Source organism: Protopterus annectens, chromosome 5.part1, assembly GCF_019279795.1.
Source record: "Protopterus annectens isolate FY-2018-M chromosome 5.part1, PAN1.0, whole genome shotgun sequence".
In the NCBI taxonomy this organism is placed as follows: Eukaryota; Metazoa; Chordata; order Ceratodontiformes; family Protopteridae; genus Protopterus; species Protopterus annectens.
In genome coordinates, this window is record NC_056736.1 from 438731528 (window position 1) to 438757447 (window position 25920).

The 25920-nt window shown below is 39.4% G+C and overlaps 1 protein-coding gene across 3 annotated transcripts in view; it reads right to left on the minus strand.

Moving 5' to 3' along the window:
- ILDR2 (immunoglobulin like domain containing receptor 2) overlaps positions 1–25920 on the minus strand; it is a 2395614-nt gene that overhangs the window by 94988 nt on the left and 2274706 nt on the right. The window contains exon 10 of one of the 3 annotated variants that reach the window (XM_044073089.1): positions 10451–10478. The exons of the other annotated variants lie outside the window; for them this stretch is intronic. Within the exon in view, the coding sequence (XP_043929024.1) occupies positions 10458–10478 (21 nt within the window). The 3' untranslated portion in view covers positions 10451–10457. The remainder of the gene's footprint in view (positions 1–10450; positions 10479–25920) is intronic. 3 annotated transcript variants of the gene reach the window in all.

A 25920-nucleotide genomic window follows, 5' to 3' on the forward strand; every position in this document is an offset into this window, starting at 1 on the left:
TTATATAATATAGACCCTATTGTTAGATATGTATATCATAATATTAATAGATAAAAGAATAATAACATAGGAAGAAAAAATACAAGTAAATGGGTTATGGGAAGGCAAGGTTATATGGAAAATGGGAGAAGAAAAATGCTCAGGCATAGCAATTTTATGTAAAGAATGTATAGAAATTCTGGCTTACATGATAGTATTATAAAGAATATTAATATTAGACATAAGATGGAAGAACAAAATATATAGGGTAATTACACTTTATACATGCAGTTTACAAAAACAGAGATAGATTATGTGTAGGAAAATTTTTGATTATGTTAGTGTAACTATGCAAGTAATAGTAGTGGGAGACTAATTGTGATTTAAGACATAGGAGAAAAGAAGGGGCAGATGTATGGTCATTTCAGAAATGTTTAAAAATAGTAAAATGTACTGATGGAAAAAGAAATATTGGACATATAAAAAGAGCAGTCTAAGATCTGAAATTGATTACTTTATAGTATCAGAGTCTCTAAGATTAGTACATCAAGGAGTTAAAATTACAAGTTTTTCATACCATGTAGCAATTTGGAAATAAATTCAAGAAAAGACAGGCTATACAAAAAAGGTAGAAATATAAAATGAATTAATGAATCAGATTTAAATGTGTATGTAACGGAAATAATAAGTTAACTATGGTTAGCTCATATAAACATAATAAGATTTTAAAAAGACTGGACAAGCTGCTGGATTAGTCTAAAAGAAAAGTATAGAAAAGAAGTATTGGAATGGCAAAGGACAAACAGAATACACAATAGTTGTAAAAATGAAGAAATCAGTAACTGAGTCTTTAAAACATACCAGATAATAAAGACAGGTTTCTAAAAAAAGAAAAAAGTTGTATGAAATAAACCAAGAGAAAATTAAAAAAATGTTATTCAAACAAAGACATTTCTTACAAGGAAGAAAAGAAGTAGGGCCATACTTAAGAAAAGTAGTTAAAGAAAAAAATAAGAGTAATAAGAGGGCTGATGAATGATGTATAGTTAACACAAAAAAGAAACATAATGCAGTCAGTAAAAAGACATATTTTGAAAACGTTTTCCATATGTGAAACTATAAGGAACCATAAATGGAATGTAAAATGTTAACTGAAGAATATAATAAGAGAATGGAAGAAAAGATTACAATGACAGAATTAAAAAAATGTGTTCAATAGTAAATGTAGAAGCACCTACAGGTTTAGATGGACTTGAATATTTAATGTATAAGATATTCAAGAATGGCAAAAAAATATTTTTAGAGGTGTTGAATGAATGGTTTGAGGAAGGGGTAAATGATGAAAAATTATTAAAACTATTGAATAATATATGCCTTCTTCAATATTGTGAAACAAATGTGTTTCAAGTGCATTTCCCTGGCTTATTCTGTCCCTGGACAAGCTGATAGTTTTTTTAGCTAAGTTCTACTCGGTAGGGGTAGCCCTTCCCCCTCCACACCTATCACACTTGGCCCCAGCTTTTAATTCACCTAGGAATATGAGACGCCATTTTTGAATGCCCTGGCCTGTTCCACACACATCTCGCCGACAGTGGTGTCCACACTGTTGGGTGCTCCCCAGGTGCTGTGTTTTACCTGTATTGCAAATTGTGCACAAAAAGATTGTTAAAGTGTTAAATATTTTTTTGTGGCTGAAATGCCTGTGTATGCTTATTAGCAAAAGCTGCCAGCATTGTTAGATGTTATACCGGACTGAATTAGAGTTGTTATCTAATCTCAGCTAGTAACTCCTTATTATGTTCTTTTCTGAGCGCAAACAACATTTATCTGTATAGCTACGCTCAGGGCTCTACTAGATTGTACTGTTTTACCTAAATTGCTAATATCCCTGCAATGCTTTTCTAAACTGCGTACAGGACTTCCTACTCATGAATTGCATGTGTGTGTACAATGTCTGAGGCTGAAAGCCTTAAGGAATGCAATATATTACTGTTTGAATTATTATTTTGCTAAAGACAGCTACTAGATCCTTGTTATATTATTTTTTTGTGCGCAAAAGACATCAAACACTTTAGGTACTGTCTAAGTGCTTTACTCGCAATCCTACCTTGCTGCATGTATTCTCAGTCATGAAAATGTACTATAGCAGAGTTACTTTGTGTTTAAAGCAGACTAATTGAATAGATTTAGTGCTCAGAGAAGCACCTGCATTGGGTGCATGTTGCTTTGTAGTGTCTGACATGCTGTACTCAACATGCTGAATGTATCAGGTGAATTTCCTCAGCATTTGCTGAACTCTTAATTTTAATGGTTACTAGACTGTAAGAATAAGTGTGTAACCTTGTTGTTTAGACTGCCCTAAGTTACCCATTGCAAACTGTCTGTTTTTTATTAGATTGCATGATAGTCCACCTCAAGTGCTGATAAGTCTTATATTGTGCTATATACATCTGTCCTCATGGGTGGCAGAATCACTACCTAACCTATTTAACTAAATACCTTCTATTTGATTTCTTTCTCCTAGTTTCTCTCCTCTGCTTCTTCAAAATAATAAAACCTACCCTCTCAGTGCAAGCTACTGTAAAGCATTACCTACTGGAATAATTACCAACCTGAAAAGCTACCACGGGAGGCAGAAATAAAGTATGGCAATCTCTCCATCTGATAACCTGCACTAGTCAATATAAAGCCAGTATCTATTTAGACCTGTATTAATTAAACTGTTGATCAGCATCTAGGATTTTTAACCTTGGGTGAGCACTAAACTGCGGGAACCTGTCAACTTCTACCTATTCCTTACCCCATTTTGTTTGCTACACTCTTACCACCACTCACTACCCTTAAAACTATTGAATAATACACTCCCTGTTCAATATAGTGAAACAAATGTTGTTCAAGTGCATTTTCCTGGCTTATTCTGTCCCTGGACTAGCTGATATTTTTTTAGCTAAGTTCTACTTGGTAGGTGTAGCCCCGCTCCGTTCACCCTTGCTACGCTCAGGCTCACTTTGCTCTCCCCCCACCCCCATTCCCACCCACCCTCATATCATTACCTTTATACCTATTCATACAAACCACACCTCTTCACTTCTTCCCTAATCCCCTCCCCTCTACTTCCTGTCCTAAAAACCACCTCCCCTCTACTTTTTGTCCTCAAACCACTTCCCTTTTTTGCTCTTCCCTACACTCACCTGCTACTCTCTATCAAAGTCTACACTAACTTACTCTCACCCCTTCCTCTTATCCTCTGCTATACATCCCACTAATTGTCATGTGTCTTAAAATTCAAACTATACTCCTATCACTATTCCTCATCCTCTGTCACCTCACCACCTACCACTCACAATTACCCACACCCTATTTCCACCCCTCAAACACCACTCTTAACTCAAGTACTATATCACAACCCTATCTACAAATATGTCCCTCCATCCTTCTCCCTACCACTCCCATTCCTAAAATAAAAATATCTCCCCCCTCCCCTTTAAAACAAAAAACTAAAGTCTACCTATTCAAACTAGAACTCCACTACAAACCTCTACTTCAATCAGATGACATTCTTCCAAACCCTGGCCCTACAGACACTACCCTGAACAGTAGCCCTCCTGTTCCTAAACCTACAACTCTTCTAACTTACAAAAACAAGTAACATTCTGCTCTATCAACCTCAGGAGTTTCGCTAATAAAGTTCAATAACTCCATGCATGGTTAGCTAACTATACTCCTGACATAGTTACCCTAACAGAAACATGGTTAAAACCACACCACACCACCTGGACAGTGAAATTATCCCTCCTGGCTATAATATCCTTAGACTTGATCGACCAAAAAGAAAAGGAGGAGGAGTCTCCATACTCTACTCCGATCGTCTCTCCCAAATTAGTCCCAAACTAGCTTTACCTTCCTTCTCAACAGCTGAACTCCTACTGACCAACTTCAAACTTAATAGTTTCAACACTATAACTGTTGTAGCAATATATATTCCCCCCTGGTGATAATATTAACATACTTGAGAACATCCTATCTCACCGCTCTCAGACCATCCACAATGAAACAATTATACTGGGAGATGTAAATATAGATTGGCTTTCATTACAAACTTCCAACACTACTTCCTGTATTAACCTGCATGGGTTTGAGCACCTAATCATAACCCCTACCTATATTAATAAATCTCACCTACCTCCTAGCTCTCTTCTTGACTGGATATTGGTCTCCCGCCCCCAAAACTACCATAACCCCCAAACCCTTCAATAAAAGTTACCAGGCACACTCCCCACCTTATCAAACCTTACAAAATTATTACCACCCGCACACTTTCACACTTCTGTCCTGACTCCTTCATTTACCAACTCTCTTAAAACAATCATCCATAATGACAAAACAAACTTCTATGCCAATCCTCCCTCTACTCTTAAATCAGACTCAAAAAACTTCTGGAGGTCTATTAATCAGACTGTACATCCAGGAAACCCTTTCCCTCCAAACCCATGTCCCAACGCAACCCCTGAAGACATAGCCAATAAATTTAACAATCATGTTATAAACTCGATAACCTCCTTAATAAATTCTCTCCCCCTCAGCAACAACACTAGCACCCTCACAAACTCAATACCTCTTTCCAACCCTTCTAATTCCTTCTCTCTTAAAGCAGTATCAATTAACTATATAAAATCTCTACTCTCTAAACTTAAACCCTGCTCCCCATCAGTTGACAACCTACCCTCCTATTTCCTGCAGATTGCCTCTGAACCTCTTGTCTATCCTGTATCTATCTTCATCAACTGATCAATTTCTGAATCCTATGTCCCCACATTATGGAAAAACTTCTTTACTTTACCCATTCACAAAGGTGGTAACTCCTCAGACATATCTAACTTCAGACCAATTGTCATACTCTCTCCTCTCTCCAAAATCCTAGAGAAATGCATTCACAAGCAGGTAATGCATTACCTTTACCAGGAAAACCTTGTCACACCCACTCAGCATGTTTTCCATCCCAAGCATAGTACAACTACTGCACTAATATCCTTCATCAGCACAGTCTCCCTTGCTCATGATAACAATAAACTTGTCTCATGCCTATTCCTTGACCTTTCTAAAGCCTTTGACACTGTCTGTCACCATTTCCTCCTTGACAAACTCACTAACTTAAACTTTTCTCCCCCTACTATCTCCTGGTTCTCCAGGTATCTCTCTACCCACCAACAATCAGTTAAATGGCTCTCTGCACTATCCCCCCCTCACTGTACAAATGGGTGTCCCCCAGGAGTCCATTCTCGGACCACTTCTCTGTAATATTTTCACCAATTTACTCTACTCCTCTTGTCCCCAGTCATTTCTTGTGCAATATGCTGATGACTCCACTGTTATAACCATTGCTGATAACCCCACTGACCTCCACTCAACTACTCAGGCATCCTTCCACACCATTGAGACATGGCTTAGTGATACAAACTAATACTTAATCCAAAGAAAACTAAGCTCCTACTCCACCTCCCCAAAAACCTCACCACACTCAATAGTACAGCTACCATTTTAGCTAGCAACACAACCATCTCAGCTGAACCTAGTACTAAATTGCTAGGTGTCACAATAGATGATCAGCTTAAGTTTGATTTACATATTACTAACACTATTAAAAAAATCATCAGAAACTTGGACACCATTTCCGCAACAAGAAATACTTAACCAACACAGCCCAAAAAACTCTCTCCCATGTTTTACTATTTACAACACTCCTTTACAGCTGTCACATATTCACAAACCTAAGCTCTACACTTATTTCCAAACTTGAAACTACCTACAACAAGGTTGCCAGATTTGCAGCAAACCAAACCTACATGTCACACCACTGCTTAGCACCTCAGCAACTAGACTGGCTAGAATTCCCTCATCTGCTCCAACTATATCAACTACAAATCATTCACTCCATCCTCTATCTACCCACCTGCTGCTACAGCCTCTCCTCCATCATATCTAAATATTCCCCTGCTAGGACTCTATGCAGCTCAGACCAAGAATTATTACACATCTATAAACCCAAAACCAAAATAGGCTGTCTTCTCTATAACTATAACACATCCTGGAACCAACTCCCCTTGGAAATAAAGTCCCTTCACCATAGCAAGAATTTCAAATTAGCCATAAGAAAATAACTAAAAAAATGGTCTTGCCACTGTAGCCATCCACCCTGAAACCACTATCCTTCCACCTATTTCAACACCTCACGCTAATGCATCTCTAACCTTGTACTCCTACCTCTTCCACCACTTCCCTTTCTCCCTCTCTAACCAGTCTTGATTATTTCATCTCCAAAATAACCTACTTTATCTAGTCTGTTTAAAAGGTCACCTCTACTCCATTTCCCTTATATCTTCAACTAGCTATCTGAATATTCCTTTTTTTTTCTAAACTCCAAAACAACTAGGTACTGCTCATTTAAAGGGATATGTAACTGGTTTCAAAATCCTTTCCTGACTATTAATTTATTTTGTACAAAGCAGTTTAAATGATATTGTAACAAGTCTCATATTCTTCTGCTGGTCGTTAATACTTTGTTTTTAAATTTGTAATCCCTGAGGAACTTTTCTCCCCAGGTCTCTGCTGAAAAGAGCCTAAAGCTGATTGTTAATACTTTGTTTCTAAAATGTAAAATGTTCTCCCTGGGTCTCTTCTGAAAATGAGCCAAAAGCTCAGTCAGACTAACCCAGTTAACAAATGTAAAATAAATGTAAAATAAATAAATAAATAAATGTATGGGTGTATTGACATTTATATGGGAAAAGGGAGAAAGAACAGACATGAACATGGAGACCACTAGTGTTAAACAATGTTGATTATAAGATTTTTATGAAGATTGTAGAAAAAATAACAGTAAGTAAGGCTAACAAGCTACTGAATAAACAATTTTTGGAAAAAAAGAAAAAGGAAGTCAAGAACTTTTAATGATAATAAGAGACTTGGTAGCTGATGTAATAAATAATAAAATAGAATTGAAAATATTAATAGGAGATGCAAGTGAAACATTTGGTAAGATACAGCATGAAGCATTATGGGGAATTTTGAAAGAATACAATATAAGTAACAAGATAATCAACATTTTGAAATCATATAATAAAAATAAAGTGAAACTAGTGGTTAATGGCTGGTTATGTGAGGCAACAGAAATAAAAAGTGGTATTATAAAAGGATGTCTAGCAAGTAGTATTCTATTTGCATTAATTATGAATGTGGTCATTAACAAAATAAATTAAGTATTGGAGGAAGCTAAATATTGTACATCAGAGGGAATCCAGATTCCAATAATGTTTTTTTATGCGGACGATATAGCAGTAGTTGTGAAAAATAAGGAATGGATGAGTATAACTATTAAAACACTTGACAAAGAATTAGGAGTATTAGGTTTAAGCATTAATGAGGAAAAGAGTAAATGACTGGGATTCTTAGGACAAAAATAGGAGGCATTCAGTTTAACAAAGAAGAAATAGAAGTTTGGGAATAACATTTGGTAATGAGCTACAGAGAATAACACAATGGAAGGACATGATTCATAAGATAAGGAATATTTGCATATTTTGGAGAACATTTAAATGTATGTATAAGAAAAAAGCATGTTTAATTAATTCAGAAATATTAGGTAAGATGGTACATCTAGCTAGTGTATTTATGATACCATTGGAATATGAAAAATAATTGCTGAATATGTTATTTACATTTATATGGGGATCTAGATTAAACCCTATTAAGTGAGGAACCCTCTATGCTACAAAAAAGAAGGAGGTTTGGGTTTAATAAATCCACCTGCATATATATAGCTTCATTGAATTTATATAAAATATTAACACGAATAAAGGAAATGGAAATTTATTAATATAGATAACATAAGAAAAATATAAAGCAATAAGGAAAAAGCTTAACTTTTTAAAAAGAAGCAAAGGAATTATTTGTACAGAAATTAAAATATAACAAGGGAAAATATTACTATGAAAGATTGATTTAAGCCCTATAGGACAGAATGGTATGGAAATATAATGGAAAAATTCTATTATATTTACCCATGGAAACACTTTGGAGAAAAAAAAGTAAAAGCTGTAAAAGCAAGAATGATAAGATTTGAAAAATATGTGGAACATACATATTTTTTGTGGAGATTGCCCATGAACAAGCTTCCAGTAAAGGCAAGTATGTCACATAAAAAATAGAAGATAGAGTCTGTATATATTGTGGGGAAGTGGAGACTGCTGAACATGTTTTTTCTTTTTTTTTTAATGTAAAAGAGTAAATCAATTGTGGGAAGAAATATGTAGTAAAGAATGTTTAAAAGGATTGGAAAGGGTTAAATGTATAAATATGGACATGCTAGAATATGGATACTATGAAGATATGAAACAAAATTATGTAAAGAGATTAGATGAAAAAATGCTTTGTATTATGTGGATTGTCTGGAATTAAAGAATGAATGAAATAAATTTTAATGAGAACTGGGTACTGTCAGAAATTTTGAAGAAAATAAGATTTTGGTTGTGGGGAAAAAAAGCGGGTAGGGGGGACTGAAAGTTTAAAAAATGGAAAATATGAAAGTCAGTTGTAAATGATTGTAAATGCACTTTTAAATTTGTATACAGAATTTATTTATATTGTATACTGTGAATTTTAATAAAGGACCCCTACTCTTTTTAATAGGTGCCATGGGATCTTTTACATCCACCTGAGCTAGTAACAGCTGAAGCAGATGGGACCTCAGTTTAACATCTAGTCTGAGGGACAACACACTGAGAAGGGAAGCACCTCCTCCAATAGTCTTCCAGCACCAAGGTGAGTGTACTACCTCTTGTACCATTGACAATGCATGTATGATCCCTCCTCAGTGGGTGTTGATAGACATGCAGTACTGCAGGAGCCTGCTGTGTCTCATCCCTACATGCAACAATGCCTTATTATCACCAGCTTGGTAAAGCCAAGCATACCTCCCAAATGTTGCTGATCAGTGTGCTTACGATTCACCAAGTGCCTGGAAATGTAGCAATTGGGACAGACCAGCTGGTATCTGCCACTTGATCCCATCTTCCCCTGTATGAATCATCCAGCATCCACTAGCTGAACTTGGGTCCTCTGTTCTTAGTCAGGGCTACCTCCCTCAACACCATGGAGCCAGGCATATGTTATTACAGAATGTTTAGTTTCATAGAAGTAATTCTAGTAAATGGTGTTATGAGTAGTCAAGGACCTTTGTCTTGAGATATGAAAAATAGAATCCAGTCTTTCTCAGTGATGTAAAACACAAAGCTATAGAATTCTTTCAAAACATATGCTAAAGGACAGAGAGAAGTTCTCCTCCCTTTTTCACAATAAGCCTCCTATCTGTCACTTAGCCATAGGGTGCGCTACTTGTTTAATACACAAATGGTGCATGTATATTTATTCATTAAAGCATGTACAACTACTGAAGAAGAAACACAAGTGCCTCACCCTTGTCATACTATCACAGGGAAATCTACTGTGTAATCTGAAGTGTAATCATTGTAATGCATGTGTATAACTGTGTAATTGCATTGCTTTTTGTTATGGCAATATCTTATCTGTAATGTAAACTGCACTTCCATATATAATAGGTCATTGACGAAATGGATCAGCAGACCCACACAGCTAAGTGGTAAATGTTTTGTGTCTTTCGGCTTTTCCCGGTTAGGAGTCGCCACAGCGGAACTCCGGTCCGCTAATGACTGGCAGCAGATCTTTATGTGCTGGCTTGCCGGGCCTAACGCACAACCTTCAATGAAGGAATGCCCATTCACGCATGTGGACACACAGAAGCCGCTCTAACTGAGAGTCGAACGGGCAACGTCTAACTGTGAGGCGACAACGCTACCGCAGCACCACCACCGCAGTACAGCTAAGTGGTAAATGAAAAAAATAAATGCATAGACATAGTAGCAGCAATCATTTGTATTTCTAGCAGTAGATATGCTACTGTACTGTCTGATAGACTATAATTTGTGCTGGGCATAATATTTATCCATTACTTCATACTTATGTGCTAAACTGATTTATAAAATTCTTATATCTTTATCACTTGCTTCCTGCTTCATTCTAAATTTTTTACCCTTCAGTCCTTCAACAGTCATCCACTAGCAATCCTCCCTGCCTGATCTGCTAAAGCCTATAATTGGTAACTGTTGCTCCTCTGCTTCTTCCAGATTGAAAAAGGTCTGCTGACGAATGATTATGGCACAAGAATAACACAGGCTATGCTTAAATGTATAATTACAGTAACAGAGCACGTGTACAATTAGCCCAGCATCTACACCAACAGCCAGTCACTTGGATAATACCAACACAGAGAGCAAATTAGACATTCCAAAGAGATGTAGATTTCCACTGATAATACAGAAAAAAAGACATTTGCCCACGTCTGTGTAACACCAAGCCACAGATCAGAAACTACAAAGAGTACATCTGCCTTACATACCTTTTTTTCATAGATTCAACTGCCACACCTGTCAGAGGAAAAGAAGGAAAGACTAGCAGTAAGGAATTAGAAGCTCGCAATAAATCCCTACAGAATAGTAAGGCTGTAGGGCCAGATGTTTTATTTTGCAAGTAAGATCAAATATTGACATAAAAATACTTTAAGCAACACTAACTCTATTCAGAAAAACTGAAACAGAAGAAAAATTACAGCAGTAAATAATTTTCATTGTTAATCCCGTCAGCTGATAAGCATGAAAACATAATATACATGCACAGTTTGATAAATGTTACCTTTAGTAACTGAAACTCACAGTTTGATAAATGTTACTTAGTAACTGAAACTCACAATGCTGCAGAACTAACCTGGCAAAAATCAGACTGTATTCTTTTAGAGAAATGCATAGAACAATATTTCACATTTAATTAGTAAGATTTTGTCAGAATTAAAATTTCTCTGCAAGTTAAATGGAACAAGCTTGCATAGACCAGTTATGAAATGGCCAGACTTGGTCACCTGCTTCAAGTCTGCTAGGAATTTACCCACTCTCTGTATTAGCACTTTGTAAATTATCAAAATGATAAAGCAGCAGAGCAATCACACTTGCAAAATAAATAAATTAATAAATGAATGAATAAATTAATAAATAAATAAATACCTGGCAGAAATAAATGTCAGGTAAATGTCAGGGTAAGCCTAGTTTTGTGGCACAGAGCAATGGAGCCCTTACTGAAATCCAGGTGAGTGAGGTTCAGTTAGTAGGTTTGGCACTAGGTGCACCAGGCACACAGCATGAAGAGTGAAAGGATGTGTCCCACTTGCCTCTTGCAGGGTGGTGTGGAGGGTTTTGCATTCTCAAGGACACATGAGACCTGAGAAACCAATATCTGTGATTTGTAGGGAGAGGCAGGGCTGCAAGGAGGGAATGTCTCTAGAAAAAGTGAGGGGATAGCCTCTGTTAATCAGCCCATGCCATGCCCCTACCCGGCATTTTGCTAAGTGCAGGCAGGGACAAGGTGTAAACAGAAAAAGCAGAACTACTTCTGTGGCTGCCTAAATCATAGTTTCTCCTATCTGACTGGTGCCCCAGTGATGGGGATCAAAAAGGCCCACTGATCATGAGGGGCTGATAATCAGCAGACAGTGGGATTAAAGAAATGCCAAAAGGAGAATAAGTAAATAGTAGGACATACACTTGCTTTATGCTATTTGTATCTTCCCCACAGAGCATCAGTAAAGCCAAAATGATTCATTAATAAGAGAAGCATAGGCATTTTGTGTTAACAAGCTTCTAAATGTATACTTTCAAAACATGTTATGCTTTTCATGATTACCTTTGTTTCAAGTTACGCTAAGAAAATAATCTGTGTTATGACTTCTCAGTGACACTAGACAGTCTAAGGTGATAATTAGCCAAAACAAATGCTTCTAGTGCAAAAAAAAAATAAAAAAACAAAAAAACAAAAATTAAAATAAAATCACTGCATATGGAGTAAGACATGTCTATGTGTTAGAAATAATGAGCTAACGACATATTCAGAGGTATAGATAGGGATGACAATGCAGACTGGTTTATTCTTATTTTATTTTTGGGTTGGTGTTATCCCAGTACCACCTAAAATAAGTAACATCTTATTGCATTTAAGAAATAGACCATTCATTAGCACATATAAGAATGATGACATAAATTATAGAACACCTTCAATCATTTGACTATTTGTTAAACAATATTTATGATCAGAAATTATCACTATCTAAATCAGAGGACTTCATTTGAACTTGCAGCATATAAAGTGGATAAAGTTTCTTGAGGTTGAGTTTAGCTCCCCAGTACTGAACTCTCCAGTTTCTGTCATAGCAGTCAGAAGCATAGCTAGGGTGTGGCAAAGGGGACAGCCACCCCAGGCACACGGTGTTAGGATGAACAATCATCAGATGCTGATCCATCAGCAGTGGAATAATTTCCATAACGCTGGCATTTCTGAATGCGGTACAGAAATATTGATTTTGAGGGGAGAAATGAATAGTTGCTTCAGCACTTTCTGTGTGGTACACCTTGTAGGAAGTTGCTTGCTACAAATGTAACAAGCAGCTTGTTACAGTTTTTCAAAAGTATAAGTTCTTTTTTTTTTATTTTTATTTTTATTTTGCTCCTTGAGTTGAGTGCACAACATCAGAATTGCATTCCTTAGGAGACCGGGAAGAGGCTTATCTAAAACAGACCTCTTTTTTTTCTCTTCAACTCTGACTTGATGTGCCTGCTACCTATAGTGATTCCTTTTGTTTTTGTAATGTCTCCTTTCTTCAGTGTTTATGCATTAGTAGAGTTGATATTATAAGTTGGGGGACTCTCGCAAAGAACCCTTAGTATGGCTTTTTTCATCAGATTGAGTTCCTAGTGAGCTGTGAGTTCAGATCTTGCTTAGTTGAGTACCAGAGACTCATAGGTGAATCTCATTAAAATGTATTAAACAGATTATATAGACTTAAAAGAGCAAATATCTTATATTTAATTGCTGAAACTACAGCACTGTATTTCTACTTGGCAGCTTTTTAAACCATAATTTGCTGTAGTTTCATTTGGCAATAATTCACTGATATAATTCTTAATGTAAAATGTTTTCTTTGACCTTTTTGGGTGAGCACATGTTCTTTCTTTGTTGCACCAAAAGTTTCTTGTTGGAGAATAAAACAAATCATTGCATTTTCTGATTAAACAGATATTTTTGCTCAGCCAGTGGTAATCTCACCTATGATTAAGCATCTTATCTTCTGATGGTTTAGGCCAAAACTGTAAACCTGCTGCTTGCTAGTAAGTCATGAATGCTCTGATAATATATATATATATATATATATATTTTTTTTTTTTTACCATTTCTTTTCATTTTGTAAATCAGAAGAGTCAGCCACATACCTGAACTGAAACTGAGAATTTCAAGACAGGTTACTTCTGGGTGTAGTCTAGTGAATTTTTTGGAAATCAGCCAAATACTTACAAAGATCATAGCCTACAACTATCTAGAAGATTGATTTAAAACGCCTAGTTTCAGCTCAGACTGAGAATAATGAAATGATTAACATAATTACCATAAAAAAACTGAGTCTTTAATTGGGTTAGATAAATATAATGTGTTTCCACAAAGCTCACATAGCAACAGGTAGCTGTATAACTAGAGGTTTTGTTTAATGTTTAACTAAAGAATACATTTCTTAAGCATAAGCACCGCTGAAGTCTCATACAGATAAGTGCAGTGAAATAATTGTGCATTCATTTCAGGACCACTTTTTTGTTAATTTTGACAGGTATTTAGGAAAATTATTATATGACTACATTACACTCAGGTACTATTGCTTATAATTAAAATATGTTTTATTTTACAACTTATCTGCAAGTGCATAAGTGGGTAATGCCACAATGGCATTCAGGATTATGTGGTTGTACCCATTTTGTGAGCCATCCACTCAGTTTTGAGTTCCTAAGCAAATTAGTTTTCTTGATTTTTATGCCTATCTTGAAAAAGGTGATGCATTATTTTGTGAAATTTGTCTTGTTGCAGCACTTTGAATTCAGGCAAATGAAAGATACAAAACCTGTACTTTGAGCTAATACAGAAAATATTCAACTGTTTGAAACAGACATTGCAAACAAATGCCACCCAAGCAATACCTACATCCATAACCCCCCCCCCCCAGCTATCACTATAGAACAGGTACTTAGGGAGCTCTCCATGGCCAAGAACACGTCATCAATGGGTCCCGATAAATTCACAGAATGCTTACTTAATAGCATGAAACATTAACTGTCAGGGCCACTGGAATCACTAACTACAGCCTCCAAACAGGTTTCATGTTAAACAAATGGAGGACTGCAATGATTATTCCCAGTGCAGATGGCTGGTCATCCACAGGCCTGGGAAATTATCAACCCATAAGCCTGATATGCAAAGCCATGGAAAGAATAATTATGGATATCCTAAATGGCAAGATAGGTAACTTACAAACATCGGACTCAAATCAGTTTGGGTTTGTCAAGGGCAAGAGTCTATTCAGCCTAGTGGACTTCTTCAAGAAGGTCACCAAAACAATGGACAAGGGCAAAATGATTTATACTGCCTGTCTCGACTTGGCCAAGGCATTTGACAAAATATCCTAGTGTGGCATTTTTGAAAAGCTCACTAAACTAGGTACAAACCCCTATATTTCCCACTGGATAGCCACCAAGCTTACATACAGGTCCCAAGAGGTCAGTTTGGAGGAGTCTACCTCCATAAAAGGTTGTTTATTAGTTGGGTGCCTAAGGGCTCAGTACTGGGGTCACTGCTATTTGGCATCTTCTTCTCTGAGGTCAAGGCTAACATCAAGTGCCTGTGGCTGACCAAGTTTGCAGGTGATTGCAAATTGGGTGCAGTCACTGAATTCCCCCCCAGACACAAACATACTTTTAGAAGGCCTGACACAGTCTCATAAATGGTCCCATAATCATGGTCTAAAACTCATTGCCAAAAAGTGCATCATATTTTTTGGAAAGATGGCCATCTCATCAAACTACTACATTGACAATACACCCCTAAGAGTAGACTCTGTAGTCAAAGATTTGGGAACATGTGTAGATAGTTATTTGGCATTTGACAAGCATGTGTCTACTGGTATGAGGAAATCATTCTGTATTGCACAACTTATAAGCAGGGGTATGACATCTAGATCCAAACATGTCATCATTCCATTGTATTATGCTCTCATAAGACAAAATATTGAGCACAATGCCCCCTTCAGTATGTACCTGGCCAGCATATGCAACAACTGGAGTATCCACAGAGATTATTCACAAAGAAACTACATGATGTGGAAAACAAATCATATGTGGACCTCCTCAATGCTTTGTCCTTACATTCAGTCTCCTACAGGAGGCTGCTGAGAGATGGCCGAAGCCTGGCCTACAAAGTATATTAAAATCCAGCTCTAATGAACTTGTTCCACATCTATAAAACAAACACTATCAGGAAAACCTTGACTGCAACATAAATAAGACATGTTGGAGAGAAAGGTATGTGTCTCAGAGTCATTCCAATTCTCTGGAACATGATTCCCATCCATGTGAAGCAAAGTTCATCTCTGCACTTATTCAAACAAAGCTTGAATCACTGGATGTTAAATTATGAATATACTCTGGTCTGGCACCTCTGTCTCTGTTAGAGAGATAAAGCATGCAAATGCTCAGTTTCCCATGCTCAAGTTTATATATCCCTACAAAACCCTTGGGGATCAGTACTTCAAATTTTACTGAGAAGTATGGCTAGGCATAAAAAAGCCACTTGGGCCAACAGCCTACTATGAAGATACACCCCCAGGAACTATCACCCTATAAGCCTGCCTAGCTTGGTCTGCAAGGCTATGGAGCGCATCATCATGGAACTCATTAACAGAGACATTGGGAACCTCCAATCACTGGACCCTACCCAGTTTGGCTTTGTTAAGGGCAGATCATGCCTCCTAAACCAGGTGGACTTCTTTGAGATAGTTACCAAGGCTATAGACGAGGGAAAGGTGGTACACACAGCCTACCTAGACCTCGCAAATGCCTTTGACACCATTCCCCATTCTGGTATTATAGACAAGCTCACCAGCCTGAACATAAACCCCTATGTCACAAGATGGGTTGCCAATTGGCTCATGGACAGAACCCACATGGTGAGAGTTGCGGGAGCTAGGTCTGACTCTAAACCGGTTACAAGTGGTGTTCCCCAGGGCTCAGTCCTAGTACCCCTCCTGTTCAGCATATACTTCTCAGAGGTACAGACAAGCACAGGATGACTATGGCTGACCAAGTTCGCAGACGACTGAATTCTAGGAGCTATAATTGACTCACCGGCTGACACAGACATCCTCCAAAAGGGTCTCACTGAGACAGATACTTGGTGTCAAAATCATGACCTCAAGCTAAATGCCAAAAAGTGCATAGTTATTCCCTTTGGAAATAACAAAGTACCCACAGACTACCACATAGGTGGTAGTCCCCTAAATATGGAAAATGTAATAAGAAATCTGGGGACTCAAGTAGATAGTTATGTCTCCTTTGATAATCACATTGCCAAAGTGGTTAGAAAATCCTTCTATGTGGCCCACCTAATCACAAAGTTTTTGCATCCAGATCAAAAGAGGTCATTGTGCCCCTCTACTCATCAATCATCAGACCCATCATAGAGTACAACGCCCCATTTGGGATGTACCTTACAAGACATCTGCAACAACTGGAAAGACCACAGAAGTACCTCACCAAGAGGATCACTGGCCTCAAACAGATGCTCTATGCAGCTCGACTGAAGAAACTCCAGCTGTACTCAGTTGCATACCACCTGATCAGAGGTAATCTCTTCCTGACATACAAGGCCATGTCCAACTCAGAATTGATGGACATGCTCCACCTAAAGAAAACCTTATCCCCTTGAGCCACATGCTCTAGGGATCTAAACCTCACCACAACAATAAATAGGACGTGCTGGAGGGATAGATTCCTGTCCCAGAGACTTCCCATGCTTTGCAACAAGATTCCTATCTACATTAGGCAGAGCTCCTTGCTAGCACTCTTCAAGAGAAACCTTGACGAGTGGATGGGGAACAGAAAGTTTACCCCGGAGATCACTTCAGTGGCTCTGCAGGACAGAGGCATATGGATCTAATCTAATGGGGCGGCGAAAGCCAACACATTCTGGCTAGGCTTATAAATGCCTTTGGACAGATAGCCTAGTACCTACCTATGAACACTGAAACGTAATTAGTATTGTACCGTGCTTTCTTTTAAAGATTTTTTTTACATATAATGTGCTTTCTAAATCACAGATTACGTTTTGTCATTGTACATTTATTATGTGTCTGGTCAGCCAAAAAATAAACATTTAGCTTCAAAAATAAAAATTTGTGGGCAGAAGATCATGAGTGGACATTTGTCCCAAATCAGTGTTGTATTTATTTTATTTAATATTGTTTTGATAACTGGGTTGGTGGATTGCTACTCTTTTTTCTGCCACAATCTGAGCACAAAGTCTACAGTTAACAGTATTAGATTGTCACATGAATGCTTTAGCCCAATATTTTAGTGAATTGTTAAATTAAAAGTATGAGTAACTGTTGTAATGCACATTACATCAATTTTTTTAAAACTTCTGTTGCGAGAGTGTATCAGCATAAACTATTGCATCTACTGATACTTCATCTAAACAAAGGTTGCCAATACTCAGAGGAAAGAAAAGTATGAGTATAAGAGTTGGGATTGATAGATAAGTACTGTGCACTTGTTTTTTCATTTAGAATTTGCTGCATGGTGCAGCTCTCAGAAAAGAAACATGCATTATGCATTCTCATAGAATCACATGCACCCTTTGCACAATTACTGCATGTGCCAGGTAGTGCTGCATTACGCACTATTTGTGAATCTTATCTATCACTTTTATTGTCTTTCTTCTTTCTTTGTGAATTCAGAGAAGAGCATTGCTTTCAAATCAAAGTACTTGAATTAGTGTGATTCAAGCAGCTGTGTCCCTACAAGATGCAATACCCTATTAGTGTACAAGTAAACAGAAAACAGTAAGTTGTCTGAGATTCACGCACCGATTATTAGCAAGATGCCATTTTACTCTACTTGTAGAATTTGTATTACACTTTTTGGTATAACACAAATGCCTTATGCTAACAATACATGTGCCTAATGAGGACTCCATGGTAGCTTTTCTTATAGATCTTAAATGTTCATTTTCAGCTGTAGCAATGAAACCAGAATTATTTTTTAAGGAGTAGAATACTTATTTTGAATATCCTGCCATCCCTGGTCATAGTGCCAGTGCTTGACTTTAAATTAGTGGGTCTGGGTTCTGGAGATGGCAGCTGGGGATAATGATACTCAGGGACATATGTTAACTCACCCATCATGGGAAAAGAAATACTGGTTCAGACCCACTGCATGAACATATCAGGTAGATGGCTCTTGCTGGGTAGGTGCTGACATAATAGCAGCACATACAAAACCATTCTCCAGACTGTTGCATGGCACTATAGCCAGGCACAAATGTGGGATCCATGTACTCATACCTTAGCATTGAAGATCTTGTCTTAGCAATATGTTAGAAAGCATTACTGATGGGGGGCCAACAACTCAAATGCCAGCCAATGATGAGAGCCTAACACTGGCTTGCCCTTGCTTTCCACTCATGGCCTTGAAAACACAGAGGATACTGAATAAAAAATTCCATTTGGAAAAAGGCAGTCCCCCCATGGCATGATGTACAGTGTAGTGGTCTAACAGGATGTGAAAAAAATGTGTTTATTGGTCATAGAAAGTAGCTAAAGTCTAGGATGATAATCACCAAAAAAAAATGCAAAAATATATAGACTGACATACATATATAGAGAAAAATATAGATAGATAGAAAGATAGATAGATAAATAGTTAGGTAGATTTACTTTAGAACTGGCTTCATTCCACTTGAAATACCATCCTATCCTTACAATAGTAACAAGTCAAATACATGACTTGGCATGTTGACCCTGCTTAAGGGTTCAGACCGTTCGGCTCCCTTGCTTCATACCGGTTGTAGCCATATGCAAAAATTAAACAATAATATAGTGTTTCTACTCAAAATAAAGTTATAAAGTGCCTCCTGAAAGTTGGGTACACTTTTATAATGTCCCTCTCCTTTTCAGTAAATTCTATAACCTAGTGACCAATGCACTAGTATCAGCCTCCTCATCATATTCTTATCAGCACTAAAGTCTGTTGTTATTAAAAGTATTTCAAGCAAAAGAATATATGCTGTTAATGAGAGCCAGTGTGTCCTTGCTATCTTAAGGAAGAAAGGGCAACTATAAGCATAGTATCTGATAACTGCTTTGCCAAGATTTCAGAGAGTTAGTCCATATAAATTCCAAAGGCTTAATGGTGCTCTCCTGATATAAGATTTATTTCACTTGCCAGGGTACCCTTCTAGACATATCATTTATGTCTGCACTCAGCATGGACTGCAAATGCATGCTAGTTACCATTCTATACCACTCTGCCATGTCACTGGTGACAACACAGGGCCAGATGGGGGTCCTTCTTCCTATGGAGAGATAAGCATTGTAGGTGCTCCTCGGGTGACTCCAGTTATTGGAGGCTGGAAGTAGCAACAAGAGAGTTGTATTTATCATGTGAAGGATAGAATGGAGGTTAAGAGACTGTCACCATAATATATATGGTCTGTCTAGGAGAAATGGGTAGTGGGCTCATCATGCATATAACTGTTGTGAGGGCTTATCTCCATACCATAGGGCACAACACCCTTGCTTTCCACTTCAGCCAAAAAGCTGCTCGCCTTGAACCAGCATGGGGCATGTGCTGAAAGCCCAAATAGTAACATTCTTCAGACAGTAATCCCCTGCCTTTTCAGGACACAGCAGGGGGTGTTTGCGTGGTTCATTTAAGTTTGATGTGGTCAAGCAACATGCAAAGTGGTGTGAGCAGGGCCATGGTTCTAGGGCTCAGTGGAAGACAGGAGGAGGAGGAGGTCTGCTAAAGAGTATAAGTGACAGCAAGTTAACACACACGCGCGCACACACACACACACACACACACACACACACACACACACACACACACACACACACACACACACATACACATACACACACACACACACACACACACACACGTATGCACACACACATGTGCACTTGTGCATGAGCACACACACACACACACACACACACACACACACACACACACACACACACACACACACACACACACACACATGTATACACAGACAAACACATGCGCCCTCATGCGTGAGCACACTGTGAAGACTGGTAGAGATGGGTGAAGGCTACCAGCCTAGCCAAATAGAATTTGATACATAAGTCTGTCATTTGTAAATATAAACGTAAACTACAGGCTTGTTGTCTTAAATGTAAAGAAATGCTGTTTCAACAATGTGGCAACATTGCCTTCTGCTGTAAAAAAACTAAGTCAAGCATATCACATCTGTTCTTTGAAATTTTAAAATTAAAATTATGTCTTGTATATCCTTTGATCTGTAGAGCTCAGTCAACCTGTCTGGGCAAGCACATTCTTTCTATAGTTTTAACTTAAGGAATAATTACTAGAGTGTACATGTGAAATGTCTTTAATTGTTGTAGCTTCCTGAGCAGGTGTTAGCTTGCTAAATAATGTAGCCTGTTGGCCTGGGAATCCCAGGCTAAGTGTCAAAATGATGTAATGTGTATACTGGGAAAACCTAAGTGTCAAAATGATGTAATTTGGGAGAGCCCAGCAGAAATGTTTGTTAGTGATTTTAAAAACTATTGCTGAGAGAGAAACTGTAAGCATTTTGATCTCGGCTATCCAACTCAGCTTATGCTCTATATATGTAAGTAAGTTACTTTAGAAGTATGTTTTCTTGTAGCAATAGCTCAGAATTAGAAAAGTTTAGACTAAGTTTTTTCTGTTATGTCAGAACTGTAATACTAAATTATTTTATTTTAAGTTTCTGTGTGATCTCTGAACTCTTGAATAGCACTGTGGTGTAGTAGTATTGTCTTGTGTTTTTAGTATTTATACTGTGACTGGTTTATGTAGAGATAAATTAAGCTCTAGAGTACATTGCATGCTTATAAGTGATCCTGTAATAAGCCCTTCCAATAAGCCTTGATTGCTTAGTTACACTACTATTAGATAATAATATTGCACAGTAATAATTGGACACCCTTTTAAGGGCCTTTGGGTAGCTGATAATTATTAGCTGGTGGTAGCAGGAATTACTACCGTATAGTCTGGGTATAGGGGCACAGCTGGAAAATCTCTGTCAGCCTTTCCCAGGAGTATCTGTGAAGTTGTATAAATACTTATCTCAAAGTGTGTGTGTGTGTGTGTGTGTGTGTGTGTGTGTGTGTGTGTGTGTGTGTGTGTGTGTATATGTGTGTCAGCTACTTGGGCAGGGACACAAAGCACTGTTTGGACAGAGAGGGTACTGGAGGTTAGCTTGCCAGCTAGGCTGAGATTTGGACCCTATAGCTGTGCCAGTGGGGAGTTTTATTGGGGACCTGGAGAGCAAGGGAGCAACCAGCCCCAGACTGAGTGTGATCTCTGTGTGCAGTTAAGGGAAATTGTACTTTACTAAGTGTATTTGTTATCCTTTCCTCATATATGAGATGCCCTCTCTGGCGTTAGCAGTGAGGATTGAGGCTCCTTGATTGCTGGGTCAGGGCACGGGCATCACATATTAATTGGTGGCAGTGGTTTGATATCCACATCACATATTAATTAGTTGGCAAATACTGACTGGCTTGTAGTGATGTGGGTAGAGTGAATCCTGTAACTTGTGTACAGTGATCTGTGAAGGTGTTTTGTACTCTAAAACAGCCATGCAGTGAATACTCCGAGTTCAGATCACAATTGTTTTATTTCTTTTGTTAGCTTATTTAATCAGTGTGAGCAGTCAGCATATCAGCAGAGGAGTATGGAAAGCTGACAAGGAGCCAGCTGGGGGTGATGTGCCAGGCTAGGGGACTGGTGCATGGAAACCTGACTAAGGCTGACCTGATTGCAGCCTTGGTTACAGCTGCATCAGAAAATAGCATCCAGGAGGCCAAGCAGACTGGCAGTGGAGATACGATATCATCAGAGAATGGACAGCTCAACCTTTCTGCAGAGAACAATCAGACTGGCAGTGGAGCTACAGTATCCTCAGAGAATGGACAGCTCAACCTTTCTGCAGTGGACTTAAAAATCCAGCTGGAGCTAAAGAGACTTGAGTTGGAGGCCAGACGTTTGGAGATAGAGACTGAGGAAAAGGAGCATCAGAGGAGGCATGAGAGGGAAATGCTGACTGTTCGCCAGAGTCATGGAGGTAATGGAGAAAGGAGTAAGTGAACACCAGAAGCACAACAGGTTAGTAAATTTCTTTCACAATTTAAAGAGGGGAATAATTTTGATAATTTCATTTATATGTTTGAGAGGGTATGCAAACAGTATTGTGTTGACCAAAGGCTCTGTGTATGGTTCCTGACCCCCTTACTCCATGGAAAAGCTGTAACTTTTTGTCAAAAATGCCTGGCACTGTCTGTTTTGATTATACTGCTGTAAAAATGTATTTTAGAGTATTTTAACCTAAAACCTGAAATGTATAGGAAAAAGTTTCATGAGCATAGACGTAAGGCAGATGAAAGTGTGTGGGAATATGTTGATGAACTGAGCACTTATTTTCATAGCTGGGTGAGTGGCTATCAGGTCACCACTTTTGAAGGGCTGTCAGACGTTTTGGTGAGGGAACAAGCCCTTAACACTTTGCCTGAGGACATGAGGATCTGGTTAGCTGATAGACAATGTGCTACTTCAGATGAGTTGGGGAAGAAGGGAGACCTATACCTAGCCAGCAGGGTAGCCCTGCACAGGAAGAAGACCCCCAGTACTGCTCATGGGTCTAAAGGAACCCATGGTGAGCAGCACCGACTGCCACAACAGAATCTGCCAGTAGCAGGGGAAGCCACTAGTCCAGGTACACATCCAGGAGCTAGGGTTAAATGTTTTGAATGCAACCAGTGGGGCCATGTGGCATACAGGTGTCCACAGAGGCAAAGTGGGGAAACAAAGGTTAGGGAGCCAGTAAGTGGAAAGACAAAATGCCAATAGTAGGTTGTCTTGAGACAACAGGGGTACTAAACTACCATCCTGCAGATGTCCTGAGATGGAAGGATTTGGATGAGGCAGTACCATGTGCTTATGCAGTTACACATAGTCAGGTAAGAGACAAGCATGTGGGTCTGATAGCCTCGAGGAGACCCAGACAGACTGCATACCTGCAGCCAGGACTGGTGACGTGGTTACTTCAGGAAGGGAGCTATGCTGCAGCAGTGAGACTGAAGGTGAGCAACAGCTGCTTGTGGGTACTGAATTTCCCTTGGACATGGTAACTGCAAAGGTAGGGGTGAGTAGTAGTACCCAAGCTGACAGTGAGGCACCACTGTCAAAGGATGCCAGACTTCCTGTGGAAGGGGAGCTGTGAAGGGTTACAAGGAGAGAGCTGAGACAGGCTCAACTCTCAGACCCTACATTGCAAGGCCTAAGGCAGGTAGCTAGGGAGGCACCTGATTCTCAAGGAAAGGGGGGATCTGTATGCTGTGACAAAGGGTTACTATACAGAGAGTGGACTCCTGAGAGAGTGCTAAAAGGTGAGAGAGTACAGCACTTGGTAGTGCCTAGAGCCTACCCTCTGGCACTTCTAGCCATAGCCCATGATATTCCCTTTGCAGGTCATATGGGCATAAAACATATAAAGAGGCATATTATGCAGAACTTCTATTGGACTGGAATTTCCAGAGATGTAACAGGGTACTGCAGGATCTATGAGCAGTGCGAAAAGGAAGGCAAGGCAGGAGACAAGGTGAGAGCTCCTTTGATGCCTTTGCCTGTGATTAAGGAGCCATTTCAAAGGGTAGCTATGGATATTGTGGGTCCTCTGGGTACCACAAGTTCCACAGGGAAAAAGTATATCCTAGTGGTAGTGGATTATGCTACATGATACCCTGAGGCAGTGACTTTGTCCTTCTTTGAGGCAGAGAAGGTGGCAAATGCTTTGTTAGAGATTTTCTGCAGGGTGAGATTCTCAAAAGAAAAACTGTCTGAAAGAGGTGCCAATTTTATGTCAGACTTGCTGCCTTGTCTGTGGAAGTCCCATGGGGTGATGCACATGAAGACCACCCCCTACCATCCCCAGACTAATGGTCTTGTTGAGAGGTTAAACTCTACAATCAAGTCCATGCTACGGGCATTTGCAGATCAGTTTAAGAGGGAGTGGGACAAATATTTGCCCCACCTGTTGTTTGCTTACAGAGAGGTTCCCCAGGAATCCACAGGTTTTTCACCCTTTGAGTTGCTGTATGGGCATAGGGTGAGGGACCTCTAGATTTAATTTGAGATGAGTGGGAAGGTTAGTGTGAGTCTTACAAGGAGTCTGTTGTGGCACATGTCCTAAACCTCAGGACAAGGCTCAGGGAACTCATGTGCTTGGCCCAGGAGAACCTGGCAGAAGTCCAACAACAGAAAAAGGTGTGGTATGACAGGAATGCTCAAGCTGGAGAATATGCTGTGGGGCAGCAGGTAATGGTTCTCATTCCTGTCAGACACAACAAGCTGCAAGCAGCTTGGGAGGGACCCTTCAAGGTGGTAAGAAAGGTAAGTGATGTTAACTACATGTTGGAACTGCTAGGCAGATGGCAGGGGCACAAATAGTACCATGTTAACATGATGAAACTTTACCATGATAGGGAGGCCCTTGTGCTGAGCATTTGCCATGGACTGCAGGAGGAGTCTGAGGGAGATCTGTGGACTGATTTCCTCAGTGAGGCTCGGGCTGGCACCTCAGTGTAAGGGGTAGCAATATCCCAGCAGCTATCTCCTACCCAGGTTCGAGAAATCTGAGCAGTATTGCAGGAATTTGGGGACATGTTCACTGGGAAACCAGGGTGCACCCACCTGGTGCAGCACCAGATGGATACATGACCCCAATGGCCTATTATGCAGGCCCTTTATAAGGTGCGTGAGAGAGTCAGACCAACTCTGATGGGAGGAAGTACACGAGATGTTGGAACTAGGGGTGATTCAAGAGTCCAACAGTCCCTGGGCCTCCCCAGTGGTGCTGGTACCAAAGAAGGATGGCAGCACCAGGTTCTGTGTGGATTACAGGAAATTAAATTGTCACACAGAGTCAGATGCTTACCCCATGCCTAGGACAGATGAGAACTTAGAGCAGCTGGATAGGGCTAAGTATCTTACAACCATTGATCTTACCAAGGGTTGCTGGCAGGTGCCCTTGACTCCCAGTGCTAGAGAGAAGTCAGCCTTTGTGACTTTTTTTGGCTTGTATGAGTTCACAAAGATGCCTTTGGGATGAAGAATGCCCCAGTGACTTTCCACAGGCTGGTAGATAATATCCTAGCCGGAGCAGGAGGGATTGCCCATGCTTGCCTAGATGATATTGCCATCTACAGCCATTCCTGGCCAGAGCACCTTCAGCATGTCAGGGAAGTGTTGGGCAGAGTACAGAGGGTAAGGTTGACCATTAAGCCGAGCAAATGTCAGGTGGTTATAGCGGATGTCTTTTACCTAGGACATAGAGTGGGGAGTGGTAAGATAAGGCCAGAACCTGCCTAAGTGGAAGCCATTCAAGCATGGCCTGCACCTGTTACTAAAAAGCAGGTGAGGGCATTCTTAGGGACAGCAGGGTACAACAGAAAGTCCGTCCCTAGTTATAGTACCATAGCTACTCCCCTCAAAGACCTGACAAGGAAGAACAGGCCAGATAAGGTAGTGTGGACCCCAGCATGTGAGCAGGCATTCCAGAAGCTTAAAGAAGCTTTGGGAGGACTCCCTGTCTTAGCCAGTCCAGGTTACAGCAAATAATGTGTTGTACAGTTAAATGCTTTGAACCATGGGGTGGGAGCCG